The 25,278-nt window shown below is 37.6% G+C and overlaps 1 protein-coding gene across 1 annotated transcript; it reads right to left on the bottom strand.

Moving 5' to 3' along the window:
• Window positions 1–16,898: 16,898 nt before the first annotated feature.
• Window positions 16,899–21,362, bottom strand: LOC128668466 (uncharacterized). Its single transcript, XM_053741541.1, has 4 exons — window positions 19,631–21,362; window positions 19,091–19,372; window positions 17,531–18,592; window positions 16,899–17,386 (listed from the first exon to the last, which is right to left on the bottom strand). The coding sequence occupies exons 1-4, from the start codon at window positions 21,360–21,362 to the stop codon at window positions 16,899–16,901; spliced, it is 3,564 nt and encodes a 1,187-aa protein (XP_053597516.1).
• Window positions 21,363–25,278: the final 3,916 nt, after the last annotated feature.

A 25,278-nucleotide genomic window follows, 5' to 3' on the forward strand; every position in this document is an offset into this window, starting at 1 on the left:
TTTAAATGTAAGCGGCGGACATAACATAAAGAACACTGGTAGCAGCGGTGGGATTTTCAAAAGTGAAAATCCTTCTTGTTGAGCCACAGGTATCATTTTTCTACCATTTTTGATAAAAGGTAGATTTGTTTGGTAATTTTTCTCTTTTCAAAATTTTTACATCCTAAATATTTTGAGATTCGTGGCATTTTCTCGAAAGTGCCACACCCTGTCATCGTGGAATTGTCACACCTTGACACGTAGCACTTCCACGTATTGTGATCTCAGCATTTTCCGCTCCTCGAATTCGAGTTGCAAAACGCCTGAGTTCACTGTACGTGACTTCGCGACCAAATCGCAAAGTCAGCAAAGAGTCGCACATCGATTTTACTGTTGCAGCTTCGAGCTGTAAAAATTAACTCTTTCTTTCTCTTTTTAACCAAGTCAGCTATTTTGTTCCGAGTTCAGAGACTCTTGATATCTTTGTCTTACGCGTCAACTTAGGGTGTGGTCATCACCATTACTCGAACCAACCGAAACAGGAGGTGAAGAAATTTAACACGAGAAGTGAGCCATCATCCAGCTAGATGGCACTTCGCTCGATTCAAACACTCCACCTACTCATTACGATATGACCAAGGAGCTCTATCGAGAGCTACCTAGATTTAACGGCGGAGGCCCAAATTGCGAACAAGATTTTAAGGAATTTGACGCAATCGTACGGAGTTGGTTGCCTTGCATCCTCCCGGACCACCTACCTCCTGATCGTCTGGGACGTTCTTAAAAGTTCACCTGCAAAATCGAAACAACAAGTGACAAACCGGTACGAATTAAACAGTATCGGTTTCCTCAAGAACACCGCGACAAAATTAAAAAAACAAGAAGACAATCTACTTAAACAAGGAATCATTCGCAAATCAAAATATCCGTATAATTTTCCTTTGTGGATTGTCCCCAAGAAATCTGACGCACAGGGAAACAACAAGTGGAGAATGGTTATCGATTTCCAAAATCTGAATAAGATAATCATTGGGAATGCTTAGCCCCTTCCATAAATAATCGATATCTTAGACTAACTACGTGGAGCCAAATAATTCAGTGCATTTGGCCTTACCAGTGGGTTCCATCAAGTACCAACGGACCCTAGAGACGCTGAAAAATCGGTGTGTACTACCCCTGACGGTCATTAGGCATATCTTCGTATGCTTTTTGGGCTCGAGTGTGCTCCATCAATTTTTTAACGAATGATGGATTCCACATTGAGTGGTTTAATTGGTACAGAACTATTTATTTATCTCAATGACTTCGTAAGTTATGCATCTTCGCTTGAAGAGCATGAAGTGCGGGTCCAAAGCCGGGCAAACTCTTCAGCCCGAGAAATGCAAATTCCTCTGGCTGGAGGTGGAATATTTGGGTGACATTATTACAAAAGATGGTGTGAAACCCGACCCAAAAAAATTATCATTCCTTGAAATTGCATCTCACCCCCATAACCATACGGAAGCTCGAAAATTTATAGGATGAGCAAACTATTACAGACGTTTCATCGAAAACTTCGCTGAAAGAGCAAAGTCGATCACTGACTTACCAGGAAAATCAAACTGTTTGTCTGGTCAGATGATTCTCAAGAAGCTTTTGATGATATAAAGAACGCGTGATGCGAAAACTCATTCCTCGCATACCCAAACTTTAATCGACCTTTCATATTGCCAACCAGTTCCTCCGATGATGGCATTTCAGGCATCTTGAGCCAGGAACTGGAGAACGAAAATCGTATGCCTGAAATCCAGTTGTAAATATCGAGAAAATTGTCCCCTGTATGTCTAGAGTCTTGCAAGAGACGGACAAGATACGCTCACAACGTAAAAGAGTGTTTGGCAGTTTCGTACGCAGTACAGGAATTCCGGCCTTACCTCTATGGTTGTTGTTAATGAACAACTGGGGGATGAGCCGGGGATGGATGGTAATTTGCCACCCAAAATTCCGAATCAAGCTCCGTGGTACGTCTCTGATCCTCCCTCCTCAGATATAGCCGACGATTTGAGTGGTCAACGCTACTCACCACCGGAAGTTTCGTTTTCCACGAGTTCTTAGTCTAATAGACCTTTGAAACTACCTGAAAATCGAATCAAATTTAACGACAGTCGAGATGGAATTACCTATGTGAGAGACCACGTGGTACATTTCCTGTCTTTGGATTGCGAATTGATGCAACCAGTTTCACGTCTGTTGAGAGACCTCACCTTCATCAATCGAGAAGATCTAAAGTCAGCTAAACTAAAAATAAGTGATGTATTAATCATAAAATTGGGTCAGTGCTTTATCTTCACGGTTTATGTTAAGAAAAATCATTTCGAAAAAATTGATTCAAATGATTTAATCGAAGGACTACGTAATTTGAGGGCGTCCATGTTTAAACACGAAATCTATACGTTCCGCATGGCAAAAGAGGGGGATGACATCAATGATATAAATATTAAGCCCAATCTTATACAAGAATTGAGCGACTGTCCTATCGCGGTAACACTTTACGAAAGAAATATTGAAGTCCCTGCCGAAGAGTTACGCGAAAAATTTTTGAAGAAAATCACTGTAGCCCTATTGCGGGCCACAAGGGTGTTGAGAAAACTTATTGGCGAATTTGAGAGAGATTCTACTGGTCCAGCATGAAAGAAAGGATCTACATATTCATCCGAAAATGCGAAATTGGCCAGAAGAATAAACTGATTCGAATTAAAACAAAACAGCCAATAATGATAACCGACACTCCCTTCGAGCCCTTCGAGAAAATCTCGATACTGTTGGACCACTTTCTATGACTAGGAGTGGAAATGTCCACATCCTGACTATTCAGGATAACTGTTCGAAAGCCGTAACCGCAATCCCGATACCTGATATCCGATCGCCAACAGTGGCAAAAGCCCTTGTTGATCGTTTTATGTGCTATTACGGAAGTTCGAGTTATCCTCTCAGATGAAGGTACTTCGTTTACCTCCAAAATAATACAACTTGCGAAAGCTCTGAAAATTCAACGATTGACGACTTTCGCATCCCGATTTGAATTCACCTCAACCAATTGACAGGATGGACATCTCGAACCTGTCAGCGGTGTTGACAGTAAAAGTAGCAAGGGCGAAAGGTAATTTACTTATCATAATAACCTTGCCCCTGTTCCGTAAGATTCCGTTATTATCATACGAAATGAGACCATTGCCGAAGACAGAAAATCTGAATGGGAAAATTCAAACACTGACGATACTACCATTGAAAAGGTTTCTGGTTACAGATCCAGGCTTGAGAAGATTTTACCTAGCAGACTCTGAGTATATCAAGAAATGTAAATCTATCGGGGATAGTTTGTCTTGTCGTTCTGATATTCCATTCCAGTCCACGGAGGTTCAAGAAAAAGTAGACTGCGAAATGAAGCTGCTTTTGAAGTCGACTGAAGATATCTCAAGAACCTGCAACATCCGCACTATCTTAGAGTGTAAAACGACGTAGATAAAGCTCAATCAATCGAATTCTTGGGCGTATTCAACTTGCAAAGAAAAAAAATTGACCTTCAAGTGCTTAGATCCAGTCGACAAAGAATATTACATCAATGGGACAGGAATGGTCCATATTCAGGGTAGATGCGAAATTAAAAACGGAAAATATATAATAAAGAGCATAGATGAAGAGATCACTCAGCCGAATATCACTTTTCCAAGGCTAAATTTAACCTTAGAAGCGTTATCAATAAATTCAAAAGCTGAGCCCAAAGTATCCGGATTTCTCTTCAAGAAGAATATCGACCCGTTAAAAACGGTAGAAAAATTCCAACCCTGGGGAGCACGATTAAAAGAAACAGAAAGTCGCATACCCGAAATATCGTTGCACTTTCAGGAAGACGACATTCACCGAATGATGACAGCGGGAAACATGTCCACCTTAGTTGTCAGTGCGTTATTCTCGTTGTTCCAATCATCTTCAAATGTTGCATATGCTCAAGCAAAAAGCGCTGCTTCACCTACAAGAAAAACAAGCAGCCAGGCGAAGTACTTCACAAGACATTAAAAAAAACAGACGTACCTCTGACTCCAAACCCCAGTCTGCCAAAATCAATGACCAACCATAAGTCATTGAACACCAAGAAACTCCACCAACTCCAACTCGTGTCATCTTCTCAGCGAATAAGGCAACAACTCCAACTCGTACCACAAGAGGCCTTCGTCTCTCGGATAACAATGCTCCGATTTAATCATCCTAAACAAGATAAGAATAATGTATATGCTGAATCAAAATTCACCGGTAAAATAGACATCCTCCCTTAAATTACTTATAATCCGGACCCAAAATTAACTTTGAGGCCTTTTTTCTGCAAATATTCACAAATTCTTATATATTTACTAACACTTTATGTTGTCTTGAGAGAGGATTCCTATTTTACTGTCATATCATAAAAAAAAAAAAAAAAAAAAAAAAAAATACTAAAATTTTAATTAAGAAAAATGTTTTTAGATCTAAATTTAGAAGATTTGTCACGTAGCGATTCAAACGTGAATCGCTGCGCGCGCTTTTCCATCTTGCCGTGAATTTAACAACACCTCCTAGCTCAAATCAAGCGCATTCATTTATTGTAATTTATTATTATTTAAATATTTATATTATTTTGATAGATTATTTTAGTATGATTTAATTATGAATTTATTGATATCATTGTTTATTATGTTTATATATATGTTTTGATAATTATTTTGAATTTATATACTTAATCGATATTTTCATTTCAGTCAGTACCACGCGTGTGTGTAGAGCATACATAAAAATATCGACCGAAGTGACAGTAAGTCGATATAGTGGGGATAAAATTGAAAATTTCTCCAGCCTGGTGATGCACTGAACTAATAATTATGTTATCGTTTAAAGGGTTAATAATTATTATGGTTATGTTGATAAATAGGAAATATTATTTAATTTATTATTATAACATAACTCAGGTCGTTTAATGATTTTGAATATTTCATTTTAATTGAAAATTTCGGGTCCGAGTTCATGAGAGGGGATAACATGGGAGTGATACCCCTCCCTCGGAAAAATCAACGAAAAATGATCAGAGAGGACCGGAATTTTGTAAAGGTAGGGCGTGTTGTTGTCCGTGATCATTTTTGAGAAAATTGTTCTGGCCCAGTTGCCGTAATTTTGTAATATTAAATAGTTAAAGTTCATTTAATTTGGATAATTAGTATTTTGTTATACTAAAGTAAAAATATAGTTCATGTGATATTTATTATCCAAAAGTTCCAGAAGTAAATTCTTATCAACGCCGGTAGGTCAATTATATGGTCATTTGTTGCATCGGCTATCGCTGGTCCTTCAGTAGAGTTGATAGCGATAAATGATTGATGAATAGTTGAACCTGAGTTATTGTTATAATAAGTTGAATATATTCGGCGTCCGTCACCGCATTCGGGTGCATATGTACTAAGACGCGTCGAGTAAATTCCTTAGGAGATTAGACAAGGATAGCGTATGTAGCTCCTTGTCTTACAACAGTACTTAAAATATTATTTCTCTAGGTAAAATTTATTTTATAATTTAATGGTATGCAACCCAGTGTTGCCAAATATATATTGAGTACCCGCGTCTTTCTCTCCCCAGAGTAAATGATATAAAATAAAAAAAAGATTAGTATTGTTTTATTTGTTACAATCTATATTAATTATATTGGGTAAAAATTTGTAATTTGTAATTTGGTTTCCCCAGTGGATAATTAAATAATATTATTTAAACTGAATTGATTATTATTATAATCACTTGTTGGGTTTATTTAAATATATTTTGAATTGAATAATTTCGTAAAAGAAACCCAGTGGTAGCCAATATTTATTTGTTTGTTTCCTGGATATATTTAGTAGTAATTATTCCTTATTATTATTTTTATTCATTATGTATTTGTTTGGTTGTCATTCCGCTTGGTGCATACATTCTCGCTCAAGATTTTGTCCCGTGATCTTTCCCTTGATTGTTATTGGTTTTGTTCGTTTTGTAAAAACGAGCTGGCGCCCTCGTGCACTAACCCAGCCTGAGGAGCTGGACCAGGCACACCAATATTTTGTTTATAATTATTTACTATTTTTAGTCATAATTATTATCGTTATTCATAATTTTTTTAATACACTTGGGTGACCACGTACGACTCCGGGTTTGTTTCACGTCTCCGTCGTGAAAATAAAAACTTTTTACGTTATAGATTAAGTTTTGAAAAATTATACATCTAAATTGAAATTTTTATTAAATTGTAACTAAAATTTTTAAATCTGGACATTTGAAAAATCAGGAGCATCGAGAAATTCCTGTTCGAACTAAAGAAATTACTTTTCAAATCTTACTAAGCTATAGAAACGCTTACCTCTAACAGCGCATGCTCAACTCCGAACACGAACATTAGCTGCTGACGAAATTTTCTTACAGCCGTTGACAGAACTCCTAACAGAACATCATTTCTCCTTTAAGATTCTCCTTTAGAAAATCAGCTCCCGAAAAATATCCTTAATAACTACTATTTTACCTCCTTTAATAACAAGAAATGGAAGCAATTAATAGTAAAGAAATTTCCTCTCAGAAACAAACTGCAGGATGCTAATCACCTAAGAATGGTCACATGTTCCTTAAAAAATTTGATTAACTCACCTAGCGAATCGCGCCGTAGTAATAATAATGATAGTAAATTCAAAGAAAAAGAAAAAAAAAGAAAAACTAAAACAGATTTTTGTTGTTACGTCCAATTTCTTACGTAATTATTTAGATATTTAGTGAGTATTTGGTCTAAGCCGAAGCCTATAGACCGGAATTTCCCGAGGATTCGTCTCGAGAATATTGTTGGTGAAGGTCGGATAAACAATAAATTCCTTGGTTTAATTTTATGCATATATTGTTGAAATCTATACAAATATTTAGGATTCACTAAATAAACTAATACAAAAATTTAATTATACAAATAAAAACAAAATTTAATCATTAAAATAGAATTAAAATTTAATTATTCAACTATTAAAATTTGAGCCCAGACTATTTCCTTAAGTCTCTTCCAAAATTTAATATTTCAAGTACAAAAATATTCAATATTATTTCTTAAGGATTCTTTAAATATTTTATCTGAACCTGTTTCATTTTAAACTATTTTTCCACATACCTGGTTTGCCGTAGTTTTGTTGCAACAATATTTAAACGAAAATAGTAATGATACTAAATACACGAAACTTTTAAATGTAAATGGTCACTGACTCAATATTAAAATGTACTTAGTTGTTCTACGTGGAGAAAACCCGGCCACTGAACTTAAGTTAATATTTTACGATCCGCACACTGGGAGATCCTAGTCAAGAGAGAGAGTTCACCTGTCACGATCGGAGAGAGTGAAGGCAACGGGCGAAGGGTTTTTATTAATTAATTATTTAGTAAAACTACTCACAATATTTATTCTATTACTCAACCAAGGAGCCTAATAGGACCGTCACGTGGCTAGTGTGAGAATGTTTAATATTTAGCAAGTTTCGATTACTAAATAAGTCTATTTCGTACCGAGCGGAAGTACGATGGACAATCCCGATCGTTGAGAGGGGAGCAGGTAGGTAAATATGTGCCCTCGAGAAGTCCCTGTTCTTTTACATCTGTCTCTTTCTGTACCCGTTGACTTAGGAATGTTAGAGTAAGAGGTAAAAATAAGAAAAAGATGATTTTTTAAAAAAAAAGAAAAGAATCTGTATATTCTTATAAAATTATAATGTTGTTTTACATGTTTGTACTAAAATTAACAATTATGGTTAACTTACCACTCAGCTTCAGGTGGTTTAAAATCTCGCTGATCACACTCTCTCACAATTCACCACTTTGACTTTATGATCGCGGATTTGTTTTTGTTTGATTCGCTGGGACCCTGCCCGTGGCTTAGGGATTTTACTTAGCGGAATTTGATGCACTTTTCGGACTCGGAGCTACTGGGGTGCCAAGCGGATACACTCCCCTATCTGTCGAGTACGAGTATGAGTATTTAATTTTATTTAGGATTTCGATCTAGGAGTCTGGCCTCCTAGGCAATAGACCATCACGAGACCGATGATCCTGGTGAGTCGAATAGACCGCGATTTTTGCAAGATTAAAATCTAGGTATTTGGCCAAGGAGCCCGATTGCCTAGGCGGTGGACCGTCACGTGGACAACGATTAAGATTTTATCTCTGATTCGCGGTACTAGTCGGACTTGGGCCGATAGAACTAATCGGAGATTTTAACTTATAGAACTTCGGAGCAAATGACTCGAGATCCGACAGAGGTTAGTTCAGATTAGCGATTGACTGACTGCGTTAGATTTTCGGCAGTTTATATACACTTATTTTGATGGGAAAGTCATAGGGTTTCTTATGCAACCAACCGGTCCATCTCATTATTTCGGACAACAACATGATGAGTAAGTACATGGATCCGGTTTAGGTACCTTTCTAAAATTTAGAAAAGTCCACATATAGAAATTGAATCATATTATTTTTGTGTAAACAACAGCGGATGAGTGAATGCTCTATTGGAAGTACATAGATCCGGGTGACTTTCGAAATGTCATAGGTGACTCGGAATATGGAAATGAGATGGTCATAGAATCTTTATATATATTTGAATTTCAATTAGAAGTCCGGTGCACACGTGCAGGTGTCCCGCTGAGTCGCAGCTAAACTTGCTTTTGGGTACTACGCCCGTACACACACACATACGCATTCTCTTATAACTGTATTGTAAATAGATGTACGCAGGTAAGCGTGGATGCAAAATAAATATACAGCTAAAAGACGTAGTTGGGTTTGGGCATAGACTCTGTCCCTTTTGATGAAGAGAGAGAGAGAGAGGGAGACAAGTATATTATCATATCTGTCGATCTTCGTCTATCCTTACTCATTGTGCACGCACTTAGATAGGTACCTGCGAAAAGTGAAAGGATCTCGATGAGAAGAGTTGGAGTGCAGTTTGGTAAACCCTTCTTGAAAGAAAATAAAAAAAATATATGGTTAAATCGCGATACGTAAATATCGATTGTTACACCTCTACCCTTAGACTCGTCGTCGTCTTCGATGACTTCAATTTATGCAATTTGCGTAAATAAAAATGTAGAGAGTTGATTAATACGGATTGCGCTTTAACCTTACATTTGTACATTATATTGGAAAAAATTAAAAATTATATACAGGTGGTCCTCGTTGATTGCTTAGATTACGGGTCCCGTTTCTTCCGCTATGGCCAGTCGTTGTCTTTTGGTTGTACTTGAAATTTTATGGCTTTTCTCAGTATTCGGATGCGTTTTCTCTTGAGGGGACGCTATGGTTGTTGTTCTTTTATATTTATGGTTAATATTCCCGTTTTATTTTAAATTAGAAAAATTTCTCTTCTAGTTTTATTAAAATTTCATAGCTTTTGGTATCGAATTGCTCTTTGTATATGGTGTTTCGTTAATCCTTATCGTTATGAGATCGATCGGTTATGATTTCTTTTTTTTTTTTTATAGCTTTTCGGAGAAATCGCGGCGCGGTGTCGTTGCATTAGATCGAAATGCACCCCTTCCAAAATTAAGAGTTTAGTCGACGTCTTCGTTGTTGATTGGCCCTTGATCCCACTTTTCTTGACGTTTTGGGTTTTGGTAGTTTTCTTCGTTAGTTGAAAATTTCTTAGTTGTCACTTATAAATTTTTCTTTTTACCGAGTGTTTTAAGTGACGTGAAAAATAATTTTGACCATGTATCAAATTAAAATTGAAGAAATTATGTCTGGTGATGATATTGTCATCACCGAAGAAGTGGTTAACTTCAGTGTCGCTGAAGAAGGTGGTGTTCCGAGTGACCGTCTGGTAGGTGGCTTCCTTGGTGAGGATCCCCGAGTACAGGTGGTGATCCGTGAGCGGGTAGAGTCGGCCTTCGTAGAGAAAACTGAGGTTCAGTCCGAACCTCTGAATTTGTCTCGGCGGACGAACCTGGTGGTAATGGGGCACCGTGACCCGTGGCCATCGACTTCAACAGATGACCAAGTAGTTATGGTAAGTTCTTATTAAAATTTGGAATGTTTATTTATATTCATATATATATATATATATATATCTATATATATATATATATATATATATATATATATATATATATATATATATATACAAAAAGAAAATATTTGTATATCTTTTTTTTCTCTTTTTTTTGTTTAAACCCTTTTATTTCTTAGTTGCCCAAATTGGAGGAGGGTGACGAGTCCGGGAACGAGTTGGAGCCAACTCCTAGTGGTTCTAATGAGATTCAAGGGGCTCTACGTGAAGAGGGAGGGCCGTCCGTGGGTTATTCCAGGAAGCGGAGGGCGACTAGATCCGACAAGGGTCAACCGAGGAAAAGGAATTCTGCCACTCCCGCAGCATCGCCCAATCCCTTGTTAAGGGGGCTACTGACTCAACCGCCAGTAAGTCCCATACTGCTGCCGTTGTCGGGGGCGTATGTCTTCCTGGGAACCCGACCGATATTCAAAATCCCGTTCAGGATTACGTTGCTGGATGGTCATGGGTGCGTGATCCCGTATACGGATCCATTGGTGGCGGCTCTCTCCCCTATGACAACCCAAGATGCCCAGTGGCTGATTGAATGCACGCCATGGCACGTGATGGAGTATTTGGTGCATGATTCAATGTTGTCGGTGAGTACTTTATCTGCATTGTTATATGTATATATCAATATATTTCTTTTTTTTTTATTTGTATTGTCTTTCCAGATTTAATAGTATTTTATTGTTTGTTTCCAGGTGCTGGTCAGTTTATGCCTCATTCATTTCCATGGTGGAACCGTGGGCGCTCCCCCGAGGATAATGGCCATTCTGGAGGAACCGCGGGGAGTAGGTCACGAGCCGGGGGCACTTTGTATCTACTGTGCTCAGGGTATTCGCTCGGCGTAGTAGACCATATACCCGTGTAATATATATATATATATATATATATATATATATATATATATATATATTTTTTCTCTTTTTTTTTATTATTATGTATTAACTATACTCGTATTGTTTACGAAATTTTTAGTTGTATTTAAAAAAAAAAAAAAAAAATGAAATTAAATTTTATTGACGTGTTCCTTCACTTTAGATATATTTTTCCTTTTTCCTTTCCTTTTTATTTTAGATTAATGAGGTCATGGTTTGTTGGTTCCTTTGGAGTATTCCAATTCATTGTTGATTTCACTGGCGGATGAGTTGGTCGTTTTTCACGTCGACATGTTGGGATTTTCTTTTGTATTTTCCAAAATAACGTTGTGATTTGGACATCCATCGTTTAGTTTTAAGTCCGGAATCTGATCCTATATCGGATGCCGAATGTCTTTTGTTTAGTGGGAACTTCCCCCTTTTGGGAAGAGGAGGGACGTTAGAGTAAGCACGCTTATTCTAAGTGGCCCCTCTGATTATCTCTTCGTTCGTTGTTGGGTCTTGTTGTTATGGCTGCTTGTGACGTCATACGCAGCATAGGTGTCGCATCAACTACAGAACCTGTGGATGCGCTAGTTCATCGTCTCAGGTGTCTGCTTTCGTAAATTTGTTGCTTTTAGGAGGTTTCCGAAGGTGGTGGAGGGTGAAGGGAAACGTGTCCTAGGTCGTTGGTATTCTTGAATTTTATGATGGACGCCGATAGTTATTTGCGCTTGCGTAGTCTTATCTTATAACTAATTGTATTTATCATTTCTTGTTTGTAAATAGCTTCAAATGAAACGATGCGAGAAAAAAAATAAAATAATAAAATTTAGTAATACTTATCATGTAAAGATGCCGTATATTTTGATTTGATAGATTATGTAAACGAAAGTTACTTAATAAATATTTATAAAGAAAAATGTTTTTCTTTTATGTTTTGTTCTCTTTTTTTTTTTTTTTTTTGTATTTTATTTATTTTATTTTTTTTTATTTTATTCATTTTATATATTTTGCAAATTATTATTATTATTATTTTTTTTTTTTTTTGTTTGTGCCTTTCCGGTTTTCACGCTTGTATATATATATCTAGCCTTATAATTGACATTTGAAATTTTAATTTTGAATATTCCTATGGCCGAATAACTAACATAATTAGCTTACTAAGTATATTTAGATTAATGCACTTATCTACTAACTTAGGAATTACGCGCTCTATTAGACTAAATGTAAATAGCTAACTTACCATACCTAGTCACTTTCTTACTCAAACATTATTACATCGTATATCAAGTTTTAATTATATTTCTTATTTTTGCTCATTCTTAAATACAGTGCCTTAGTACCTTGCATTATTCATTTATTATTAAATTTATAAACTATAAATATTTCAAACAATCTTCTTGTATATCTACCCATCACCCTTATTGTATACGTGTATGTATTCCTTTTTTTTTTTTTATTTTTGTGAAATATAATTTCTTTTGAAAAATTTTTTTTTTTGTTTTATTTCAATATAATTTTTTTTTTTCTTCCTTGTCTTTCTGTCTACATATGATTTATTAATTTTACCCTGCACCTTGTATATAAATATATTTATTTACATGATAGGATGTATTTTGATCGATGATTAACGGGCCAAATTCATCGATCTCTAAGTCGAGGCATATTACGTAACTGTTTACAGTATATGTATAGATATATTTATGAGTAATTACTGCGTAATTACACATACTTATGACTTCGGCGTTCTTGGAATGATTAAGATCGGCGAGGATCGGGTACTCATAAGTATAAGTATTCACCCACGTGAGCATGAATAAATTTGTTAGAAGGGGTTAGTTATTATTTATATATAAAAGAATGCATAGTTGCATTAGAATATATATATATATATATATATATATATATTTTTTGTACTTTTGAGTTTTTTTTTCTTTTTTTTTTATTTATTCTTATTTTTCCCTTTTTTTTTTATTTTCCCTATTGAAATATGGTTAGTTATTTACATTATTAGTTCATTACCATCGGTTAGTATTTATAAGGTGAATATGTATATTACCTGCCTTACTTCTGCATGCGGAGGAGTCAGCAATTTGTTAGCGTTTGCTTATTACCCTTATACCTAAGTTAGAGGTTAATTTTGTTTTTAACTTTTTCCGTGGGTTCTTCTTTTTTCGGATCTTCCTTTTACAACCTCGTATCTTGGTTGTTTTGCGTCGACGAGCTTGTTTCTTGCAGTTATTCTCGACATAAGTAACTCTATCTTTTATGGAAACCATGACATCCATATACGTAGATGAACCTCGGCTCATTATGCTGGAAGTAGCGTATGGGCAGTATAAACTTACACTGGGCTGGTAATTACATGGGTACAGGTCGGATGGTAAGTCTGGTTCCTCATAGAATCTTGATATATCATCCATGAGGTCGAGATAGCAGTAGGTCGAAGGTCGTTAATGAAAGTGTCTGACTGTAATCAGGTTAGATAACCGGATTATAGTTTCTTCGAGGTAGAGACTGGTGTGAACGTCTGCCCATGGTATCTCTCCAAATAGACGAAGCAGGTCTACTTTGTAGATTATTTCTGGAAAGTATTCATGTTGGGGTTTACGTATTTTGCGTTGTTCTCTGAGGTGGCTCTTGCTTTTCCAGTAATTCCTCATGACTTGTATCCTTAGGTGTTTGTCTTGGGCAATAATCCAAGCGACGCGTATCTCTAAGGGACTGGTTTTGATGTCTTCCTTGATTCTCACAGGTTTGGGTAATACTCGTAGATCTTTCTCTAGGTCTAATGGGTCGGAGTGTTGTTGATATATGCTACTGCGGCGAAGTCGTCCCAGTGCTGTTATGCGTTTTCGTCTGTACCAGTGGTCTTGGAGGATTATGGACGAAACGATATATGCAAATTGCATGTCTAGACCAACTGAGAGATTCCTGGAGAAATGTTTGGTTACTTTATGCGTCATTGTAGGTTTTATAAAGGAAATGTTTTCAACTGTCGATCACGTAGCCACTGCCTTAGGCAGATTGCGTTGGTTAGTGCGCAGTAGTAATTCTTTTTGAGTCCGTGGTTGGTACAAGTGGTTGATGATGTCCGAATGACGTCGAATTTAGGACAGTTGTATTTTCTGTTTTCTAAATTTACTATTTCACGTTTTAATACTTGTTGTAAATAGGTAGCTTTGATTTCTCCTCTGGTGTAAACTGCGCGTGCGTTCCAAGCGTATCTCTTTAGGATTTTTAATACTTAATGGAGTTGCGTGTCACCTTCTGACCAGTGAATACCGTGATGCTTTGAAGTGACCCAGTCGTTTCTTTCACGTACCTTAGGTGATAATTTGTGGTATGGAAATGGTTGATCGACTATCCAGTGGCCCAAGATGTCTTCGGTGGTCACAACTAATGCAATTTCTATTGGAATGAATTTTTCTTTATTGTCTCAAAATCCTTGGATGTCAATCACTATGTCCATAATACCCTGAAAGGTATTGTTCACAAGTGGAAAAAGAAGGTGTTTCTTAAGTTTTCGAACCGATTGTTTAGCGAACTGATTCTATAGCTGTATCGAATGCAACGATGTTGTGAATTCTCTATCCAATATTCTCGTAAAAAGATTTTCCGGAAGTGTTCGCGGTGACTGACTAGGATAGCTCAGTCCAGGTCAGTTATATCCAATGATGATGGTAGAAATAACTGAAATGTTCCCAGAGCCTTTTAGTAAGCTCGGTGTTCCTTGATGGGGTCTATGTTGTATGCCTCCTCGTTAAAGAAGTCGTCGCAAAGGAGATTATTTCGTATTCTTAGTTTGGTCCGTAATTTTCTTGTAGCTTGTGCTGTCTTCCAGTGGTTTCGATGGATTAGGAATGACGTGAGTTCACAGAAATCCTCGAAACTTTGGCTCAAGTTTTTATGTTGTTGGATCGTTATTATACTAGCGTCTCTTTCTTCGTCAGTGGTAAGTCTATTGTTGGGGAGACCTTTGCACATAACTTTGTTTCGTCAGAGTCTGAAAATTCCAGATCTTCGTGGATGTTGGTGCACTGCTGATAAGTTATTCCGGTCTCTAAGGTTGGCAATTTATTCCTAGTATAACAAAAAATTAATTTTCTAAATAAAAATGTTAAGCATCCTGCTAAAATTAGTGAAATAAGTACTATTCCATGCAAGAAATAAGGGGATAGACAGTTTTGGTTTTTGGGCAAATTAGTTGTTTGTAGTTCTCTTTTTACTTGATCCAAGGTAAAATCGTAGGATAAAAATCCGTATGAGTCGATGAGAAGTAGATTTGTAGAGTTGTTGTTCGTATAGTTGGTGAAGCTGAGAGGTTCGTAGACGTCGAATAGACAGGTTGTTCTGTTGCTCCTCTGGCAATAGTGTGTAATACAGCAGTTCTTTCCAAAGGAAACATCATATAGTCTTTTAATTTCACGATGTCGTTGTCAGAGTAGATTCCTCCTGTCGCTAGTCCTTGAGCTGGTACATACTTCCAAGAATGGTTTGTTGAAGCTGTAAGTTGTTCTGGATTTGGTACAAAGGAAAGTTTAGTATTTAATTCGTACCATGAATCGTCTAGTCGATACATCGGTGCTAGTAAAGGGTTGCAATCTATCTGTGTTCCAGTTTTAATTAATATGTGAGTTCGTGGCAACATGTAATGTGTGTCGTTAGCTCTTAGTAAAGGTAACTCTTGGTAACATTCTTTTGTATCTCGCCTTTTTACATCTACTGCTATACACTTGGCAAATCTTATTACTTCACCTGAAACATGAGCAATATCCCGGTTTCTTCATGAATTGAAAAGCAAATTCATCAGGTGCAGCGTAGCTATAATAAGTGCATTTTGTAGAACTTTCTTTTCTAGCTCACATTCTTGTCTGATCATATCGTTGTATAGCATCATGATCTGATTGTGAAGGTGGCGTTCTAGATATACAATTTTAGTGTTTACATATGTGAAAAGGTCCATGGATTGAGTATCTATTCTATTGGCGTCATGGAAAAATTCACTATTCTCGGAGTCAAGTATGAAGAGTCTAGGATGTTCAGTCTTAATTAGTTTGGTGGCGCAGTTTGCGATATGACCCTTAGTTGTTAGTGCGATCGTTACGCCTCCAGTAGTCACTGAATATACTTCTTCTCCGAATTTCCTATTGACATGATCTTGTATCTTGCTAGCTGTTCCTTCATAAAGTATGGAGAACTTGCGAGAATTGCACTGATCCGGTGGTAATAAATCCCAGAAGGTGTTTCCTCCTTCGATGTCCCTACACTTCCCTTGCTGGTATTTGCATCGGACGATCGTAATATTATTTCGTTTTGATCCAGACTAGTAGGAGTGTAATAGTCTTGTAGGGTGAAGGTGGCATGCCCGGTTACAGTGACTCCTTCGCATTTACCGTAAAGATCGGAGTATGATCCTTTTTTACAACCACCTCCGGAGCTGAATGAACTGGCCAGGGTGATCGGGAATCTAGTCGTGGCGTTTTTCTAAACACCTGCAAGTGTGATATCTCGATACATAAAGAGTCCGCTATCGTGAACGGATTTGCAAACTTCGTGACTTAGTTCCTGCATAAATTCCATATTATTGCTCGTTTCTCCAAACAGGTGGTCAAGTATGCCACAATAGAAAATTGTACGTTGAATGGGGAGTTTGCACTGAATAATCTTTATAAGTGAGAAACTATTGGATTGTAATAGTTGGACCTTGGTGTTTTTAATTACTGGTTTTGCGGTAGGCATGTTGCAGTCTTTAATGTCTAGTAGGGATAATGAAGTAACGTTTATTGATGGGGTTCCACAGTCGTATGCCAGGAATCCATACGTCAATTGGACGGCTGATATCATCCAGAGGATAAATTTTATCCACCCCATGGTGCTTGGATTTTTACTTGTTTCACCTGGAGTAATTTTATATAACTAGAACATAACGATTAGTAGGACATACAGGAAATAGTAATATGTTAGTCAGATTGAGTGTCAGTGTTAGAATTAGTAGAATCTCGTGTGTTACAGATTTTTAACTTATCTATGTGCTTAAGGGAACGTTTGCCCTTTTCATCCTCTATTATAGCCGTATTATTATCTAATAACTCGGCTATCACATATGGACCTTTATAATGCGAATCGAATTTACCCTTTCGTGGTTCCTTTATAGCATAAACCTGATCTCCAACATTCAAAGTACTGGGGTTCAGGTGCGCGTCATAGTAACGTTTAGAGCGGTGTTTGGATTTAATTAAATTAGATGCTGCGAAATGTCTCATGTCATCCATACGGTTGACTAGGTCGTATAGGTAGGTTCCGTAAGTTTCAATTTTGTCTGGGGGTGGAAAAGAACTGGGTATGCGCGCTCTTTTACCGTATATAAGTCCGAAATGAGTGAAATTAGTAGATTCATGTACAGCGATATTATATGAAAACATTGCAAAGGGAACAAGCTTATCCCAGTCTTCATATTTATTTACATAATGTTTGATAAATTCTGCCAATACTATGTGACTACGCTCTAGGGATCCATTGGTATGTGGATGGTATCCGGAGGTAGTTACTTATTTAATTTTGAAAATTTTTGCTAGGTGGTGAAATATTTTACCAACAAATGATCTCCCTTGATCACTTAATATTACGCGAGGTGACCCAAACTGAATAATAACGCGGCGAGCAAGTGCGTCTGCAATAGTCTCAGCCTTAATGTTTGGTATTGGTACTGCTACGCAATATTTCGTGAGATTGTCTTGCACAGTAAGGATATGCATATTGCCTGATGGCGTTTGAGGTAATGGTCCCACTGTGTCGATTGAGATCTTGTCAAAAGGTTCTGCAGGAGTATCCGTGATGATCATTGGTTCTTTAGTCTTGATCCGAACTAGTTTTTGTTCTTGACAACTTCTGCATGTACGAATAAATTCTGTGATGTCATCTCTCATGTTTGGCAAGTAAAATCGTTCACGAATTCTTCGGTATGTTTTAGTTATACCTTTATGACCACCTGTTAGGCTTTCGTGATACTCCGCGACGATATCCTTGCGGACATCCTCGTCTGGTATGGTTACGCTTCCGTGACAAATGGTGAGAGAACATTCACAGTCATTTAAGCATTCCTTAAGAACGTCAGTGACAAGTGATTGGCTCAAACCTTCGAGCATATCTCCTGGTTTTGAGATTCGCAAAGTTTTTATGTTGTAGTGGTTTAGTACATTTTTGACAATTTTTAATACATCTTTTAATTCTTGTATGGAAAATGAGTCAAAATGGTTCCTTTTTAACACTGCACTGAGAATTTTATGTTTACCGTGTGATGTTATTAGTACTTGATTAATTTTTGGTTTCTTCAATTTCAGATCCTGTGGATCTATCTTGTCTGTTTCTATCAGTAGTCGCGATGTGATGGTTGTAAGTTCACAATCAGCAGAAATAAAGTGCAAATAATTATCTCTGAAATACGTCAAGTTTTCATTCGTCGTGTGTAAGGATATCTTACTTTCATGGTTTTTTATACCAGGGTCAAATAATTCACAGGGAACAGTATTGGCTATGGATTGTCTTCTTATCTGTTGTGGTTGTTGGACTTCTTCATCTTCATGAACTTCTTCATCCGAGTTTGTACTCGAATGGATTTCATCGATCGGTGGTAAATTAGCCCATCGTCTGCTTGCTGCTCCTCATGATATTGCTTCATCTACCTCTGATTCTGTGATTGATCCTTCTGAAGCAACTGCAGGGGTCGATCGTCCTACAGGATGTCGAAATGTTACGCCAGATAGTCTGTGGGGTTGTGCTTCAGGTTTCCTAGTTGGAGGTTCTGTTCGTGGAGATTCGTAAGTTGGATCTTCAGCACGTCGATCCCAGTAATAATTATCATTCCCTGAAGATGGTCCAAGTGATACTTCGATAACATTTTTAGGCAGTGGTACTGGTATCGGTTCAGTTAGTCAAGGAGTTTTTTCGCCTGATTGATTATTTGCGTATGTAAGTTGATAGTCAGTTGTTCGAGTTTTGGTAGATAATGGTCCTGGTTTTTCAGAAGATTTAGAGAGTGGTACACGATTACTAGTGAGACTCGGAAAAGCACTGTTTCTAGCATGCGGTACTGGTGGTGTTGGATCACTTGGTTAAACAGTATCTGGTTGTTTTCGAGGTCGACCAACTTTACGATTCTCTGTTGGAGGTATTGGGATTTCAGCGATAGTCTTTGTACGCCTGATGAGAGGTGGTTGCGCTAGCGAGGGGTTACTCGCTAATTTTCTCAATCTTACTCTCTCACCTATAGTACTGGCGTTTGCCTCTGCTGCTTTTACGGCGGATGATCGCAGCCGTTCTAGGTGTTTGGTAATTGAACTAGACTGCCTCGCAGCTGTTTCAGATTTTCCTGTGGGGACCATTGGCAAAACAACAGGATTCCTTGATAATGCATCTGCATTTACGTTCAATCTTCCTGGTTTGTAATAGAAGACATATTCATACTCTCTTAATCTCGTTCTTCATCGAACTAACCGCTGTACTGGCGGCTTGACGGAGTCGATCCATTTTAGTGGTTCGTGGTCACAGACGAGAGTGAATCTTCGACCATATAAGTACGGTCGAAAATTCAAAATATCGTAAATAACTGCTAAACATTCTTTTTTGGTTGTTGTGTAATTTCGCTCTGCATTTTTGAGAAGTCTTGATAAATAAGCGATTGGTCTGTCTTCACCAATTTTTCCTTGGCTTAATACCGCACCAATAGCGAGATCTGAAGCGTCAGTAGTTAAGATAAATGGTTGAGAAAAGTCAGGATATTGCAAAACTGGAGATGTACATAGTGCCTTGCGTAAGTCGTCAAAACTTTCTTGTTGAGCTGAAGTCCAGTTGAATGGATTATCCTTTTTTAATAGTTCTGTTAATGGTTTCACACGGCCTGAAAAGTTTTCAATGAAGCGACGATAATAACCAGCTAATCCAAGAAAGTGTCTGATGTTCGTAACTGTCTTTGGTTTTGGAAACTTTTCGATAGCTTCAGTCTTCTTTGGGTCTGGACGTACACCGCCATTGCCAATAATATGACCAAGATATGCAACTTCTAGATTTAGAAATTCACATTTATCTGATTGTAAGACTAAATTGGCTTGTTCTAGTCGATTGAAGAGTCTTCGGTCACATATGCCGTGTTCTTCGAGTGATGATGCGAAAATAACGACGTCATCGAGATAGAAAAATAGCTCAACGTCTTGTAGACCTAGAAGAACTCGGTCCATAAGTCGTTGAAAAGTAGCTGGAGCATTTTTCAGTCCAAATGGCATTCTGTTATACTTAAAGTGACCATTTGGTGTACTGAATGCAGTTTTCTGTTGGTCCTTTGGATTCATTTTGATTTCATGAAATCCACTAGCCAAGTCGAAAACTGAAAAATACTTTGCTCCCCCTAGTCTATCGAGAATCTCAACTATATTCGGGAGAGGATAAGCATCGCCTATGGTTTTCTCGTTGAATTGTGTAAAGTCAATTACCATACGCCAGCGCTTATTACCTTTCGAATCTGGCTTCTTTGGGACTATCCAAAGGGGTGAATTATATGGAAATACAGATTCAGATATTACACCATCATTCAGTAATTTATTTACTTGTCGAGCGATTTCTTCCTTATGTACAGGTGGAAAACGGTACTGACGGACTGATATAGGAATTTCACCAGTCGTTGGAATCGAGTGTGTCATCATTGTTGTAGCTGGAAGATCATCTCCAGGGAGATGAAAGAGCATCGGAAATTCTCTGATAAGCTCATGCACATGCTCTCTTTCCAAAATATTTAAATGATCAAGTCGGAGACTCGCACAAATGCGCTCGAATCTGTCCTGACCATCTTCCGGTATATTGCTATCTTCAGAATCGTCAAAGAAATCCTCTGAACTGCCATCGCATTCGAAGGGAATAATTTCTTGTGGTGGAACGACTAATTCGATATCATCCTCATATGCGTTTATCGCGTAGACGTAGCAAGTACTGTCATTGTTCGTGACCCAGGCATTACCAATGAAAATATTTTCGCGAGTTTCAATGCGAGGTAAAAACACAGTTTTTAGATCAGTCTTAGGAAGATTAATTGGTATTACTGTTCGAGTTCTAGCTTTTAAAAAGAATACTGAGGGTTCGTCTTCACTTCGAAACATAGTTACCAGGGGTGTATCAAATGGTTCACCTTTGGTATTTTCGAGCGGGATTGGGTTTACGGGTTCGGAATCTGCGACTATGGTATTGTGATAAATGGTAGTGATTCCTTTTATGGATACTGAATCCCAGGTATCAATTATTGTACGAGGGGCAAGTGCGTCTTTTCTGATAACATTTATGTCAGCTCCTGTGTCGACTAGAGAACGAGCTCTGCCGTTTCGCAACTCAAGGGCTGTTAGAGTAACGACCGGTCCTCTACCCTGGACTTCAGACCACATTACGAATTTTCGACGGTCAGGAATCTGATTGATGATGGACGCGTTTCCGTGGGGTTCGCGCTGTTCGACGTCGCGTCGTTCCGTCGAACCGCGTTGGAGTTTAAAGGTTCCTTAGGTGGTGCAGGAGAGGTTGGTCTTGAATTATTTTGTTGGTTTTGTGGGTTACTATTATTACTGTAATTTCCATAATTATTTCTATTATAGCTATTATAATCATTGGTACCGTATCTTTGATTATTATTGTCATAATTGTTACGATTATTGAAATTATTGGGATTATTGTTGCTATAATTGTTATTAAAGCTGTTCTGATTATTATCTTGAGGAGGATAACTTTGATAATATGGCGGTTTATATGGTACTGGAGGTGGATATGCTCCAGGAGGTGGGTATGGTATGGCATAGGAGGTACATATGGAATTGGAGGGAAATAACCCGGTGGAGGATAATATGGATAGTAGCTTCCGGGTGATCGGCTTCGCGAACGATAGGGTGAATTGCCACGCTCAGGATAGTTGCGTTTATCACGTGGTGGTGTCGTATCCCGCACCGGAGATCTACTGTATGAATTAGAAGGTCTGTTATTGTCTTCGCGAATAAATCTGAACGGTATGGTATTTCGACGTTTTTCGTCTTGAAAGCTTACCGTTCGAGTTCTACGCGGTAAATCAAGATTTGCTGATTCGGACTGCGCGTAGGCTAAATAATTGGAGTAACGGTGAGAACTACCTTTCAGGTCTTCTTCGAGCCGTAGTGCGACTTTATATGCCTCATCGAGAGTATCAGGATTTTGTACACTTACTCCTTATATTAGATCGTCTGGTAGTCCACGTTTGAATGACTCGAGTGCTAATCCGTCTAGCATTTTCTTCATCGCATTTACTTCGGCTACATTATTAAAACTTTCGTTTAATGCGGTTATTGCATTAGCGCGAATTTTCTTTATTCGAGTATAGTAACTCAGGATTGATTCATTTTGCTTAAGCCGAATCCTTCAATACTCTATTGGAAGTACATAGATCCGGGTGACTTTCGAAATGTCATAGGTGACTCGGAATATGGAAATGAGATGGTCATAGAATCTTTATATATATTTGAATTTCAATTAGAAGTCCGGTGCACACGTGCAGGTGTCCCGCTGAGTCGCAGCTAAACTTGCTTTTGGGTACTACGCCCGTACACACACACATACGCATTCTCTTATAACTGTATTGTAAATAGATGTACGCAGGTAAGCGTGGATGCAAAATAAATATACAGCTAAAAGACGTAGTTGGGTTTGGGCATAGACTCTGTCCCTTTTGATGAAGAGAGAGAGAGAGAGGGAGACAAGTATATTATCATATCTGTCGATCTTCGTCTATCCTTACTCATTGTGCACGCACTTAGATAGGTACCTGCGAAAAGTGAAAGGATCTCGATGAGAAGAGTTGGAGTGCAGTTTGGTAAACCCTTCTTGAAAGAAAATAAAAAAAATATATGGTTAAATCGCGATACGTATATATCGATTGTTACACACCCGACCAATTTTTCGGGTCTCGATTTTCAGGGCGTTCCAATTGACCTCAATGGGGGAGAAAACTGTGACCAATTAGGTGTCTGTTTCTTTGGGCCCTTACCCTCACTCTTTGATTTTCCGGGGAGCGTCGCCTAAACTCCCTCTATGATTGGATGCTCCCTTTTACATCTATGTGTCTATTTAAATAAGTATGTGTGTATATGCATCCATCCACATGCAAGGACATTTACACGTGAGCGAAATATACACACACTCACATACATGCGCATTTTCCTGTTCACGTTTTATTTTCCATTCCATGAATTATCATTTATCATTTATTTAATATTATTATTATTTGTGGCACATGGCCCCATCGGGACGATAGCCAAAAAGAAACCAAAAAAAACATATTATTATTTATTTATCAGGTCTAGCTACTTGCCTAGAACCTTTAATTATTAAGTATTATTATTATTTATCAGATATTATTACAGATATTATGTATGAAATATTATCTATTATTCATCTAATTTTATTTGTTTATTAGGTCTGGCTACCTGCCTAGAACCTTTAATTTCTAATTATTATTTATTATTTATCAGGCCTGGCTTCTTGCCAAGAACCTTCAGTTATTTATTATTAAATATTATTTATAAAATGTTATTTACCAGGTATGGTGTACCCACCTAGAAACTTCAATTATTGTTTATTAAATATTGTTATTTTAATTTTTGTTAAGATATTAAAAAAAAACAACACATGTGCACTTCTTCAGACGAATGTCCATACATTTTTAGGCTAAAATAAAGAAGAGAAAATGTGATTTAATTTCTCATTAATTATAATTGCATAACCCAAAGTTATATAGCCATTTTCGAAAACAAATCCTTCTAGGGCTTAACGGGTCATTTAAAAAAAAATGGAGTTAAATCATGGATTCTTTTTCGAGATATTGTGTTTTCAATCTACAAAATTTTTTTGCTGCTTGACGGGAAAATTTTTCAGTTTATTTGAATGATTTTCTCGTTTCTATTGCACTGAATGAGATTTTGAACGTTTCAGAAATAATTTTTATTCCATTATCTGTAAAATGGTTCATCATTTAAGACGTTTCTGTATACTAATGAGACGATAATAACAGAAATAGTTGTAGAAAGGAGGCAAAAATAATTTTCGATTGTAAAGCATTCTCTAATGCTTCGCATTATAAGTCGTGCAATAAATTATTTGTTTATTTGCAACATTCTTTAATGAGTTCTTTTTTTAAAAGGTTTTCAAATCTTATCTATAATTCGAAAAAATATTTAAGTTTACGATGTTTGTTTTGGGTCTTAAGCCGTTAAAAGAGTTGTGACGCACGAAAGTAAAGTTTCTAAATGACCAATGAGGCACTTAATGTATACTCTCATTATTCGAGGTTTTTCCTTTTTATTAAATATTGCGATACGTAACACCCCCGCCGAGAGACAGAATTACGAGTGAATTTACTAGTTTTTTTTACTTGAATTTACAAGAATATCTATGATATACTCATTGGCATTCTTCTTGCTTGATGGATAGCGTTGGTTGGTTATTGGTATTGTCGGTGTTTGTTAACACCGGGTATAATTCTGAAGTGGTCGGTGGAGATCCCATTCCTAAATCCACAGTGTTCCCTTCGGTGAGTCTCTGAACAGGAACCCTTAGATATCCTTCTGCGGGGTCTTTCGCTAAATGTAGCAGGAGGTGGGCTAAAGAGCCCTATACGGCTCCCAAAAGATGAATTGACCATCCGTAGGCGGAATGCAGCGCATATCCGCTTATGACGATATCTGCCACTGACTCAATCACTCGTAGACACATCAGTATCCCAATAATACCAGCTCTGAACGTGCCAAAGATTATAAATTTTTCCCAGGTTTTATTCCAGGCATTTTCAGCCAGATGGTCCAAGACGTCTTCGTTCAGCACATTCAAAAGGGATGGATATGTCTTTGATCCATTGGTGGACTGCTAAGTCATGGTCTCTATCACGGAGGTCTGTTTAGTCATGAACATGATTCGGTTTTTTATGGTCTCCAGGTCGTCTTTGGTGTAGATTCCGCTGATCGCTAAATTGGTGGGACTTGTTATAGCTCCAATATCTCAGAATTAGATCTCAGACTGACTGGAGGTACGGTTTCCACCGGAGTTGGCATAAATTTATACCAGGTCGCTCCTTATTTGTAGTGTAGGAGCAAAGTCGAATTGCATGGGATCTCTTAGGCTTGATGAGTAAGGGCGTGCGTCCTTGGCATGAGGAATATGGTGAGATTTCCCCGTTTTACTGGAATTCGGTTGTAGCAACTGGTCGCGTGTTGAATTTTGACTTCCACTGGAATGCACTGGACGATGTGAATAACTACGCCAGCGAGGACTGCCATGTATCCTAGGTCT

Source organism: Microplitis demolitor, chromosome 8 (assembly GCF_026212275.2).
Source record: "Microplitis demolitor isolate Queensland-Clemson2020A chromosome 8, iyMicDemo2.1a, whole genome shotgun sequence".
Lineage (NCBI taxonomy): Eukaryota > Metazoa > Arthropoda > Insecta > Hymenoptera > Braconidae > Microplitis > Microplitis demolitor.

Excerpts from the sequence above, each read along its gene's own strand:
- LOC128668466 (XM_053741541.1), bottom strand. The coding sequence starts at position 21,362 with ATGTGGTCTGAAGTCCAGGGTAGAGGACCGGTCGTTACTCTAACAGCC. Across the intron at positions 19,373-19,630 it reads ATTAAGCCAAGGAAAAATTG|GAAGATTGAACGTAAATGCA; the intron begins GTGAAGACAGAC and ends ATTACAAACCAG. Across the intron at positions 17,387-17,530 it reads TCAAGGGAGATCATTTGTTG|ACTGGGATAAGCTTGTTCCC; the intron begins GTAAAATATTTC and ends ATAAATATGAAG.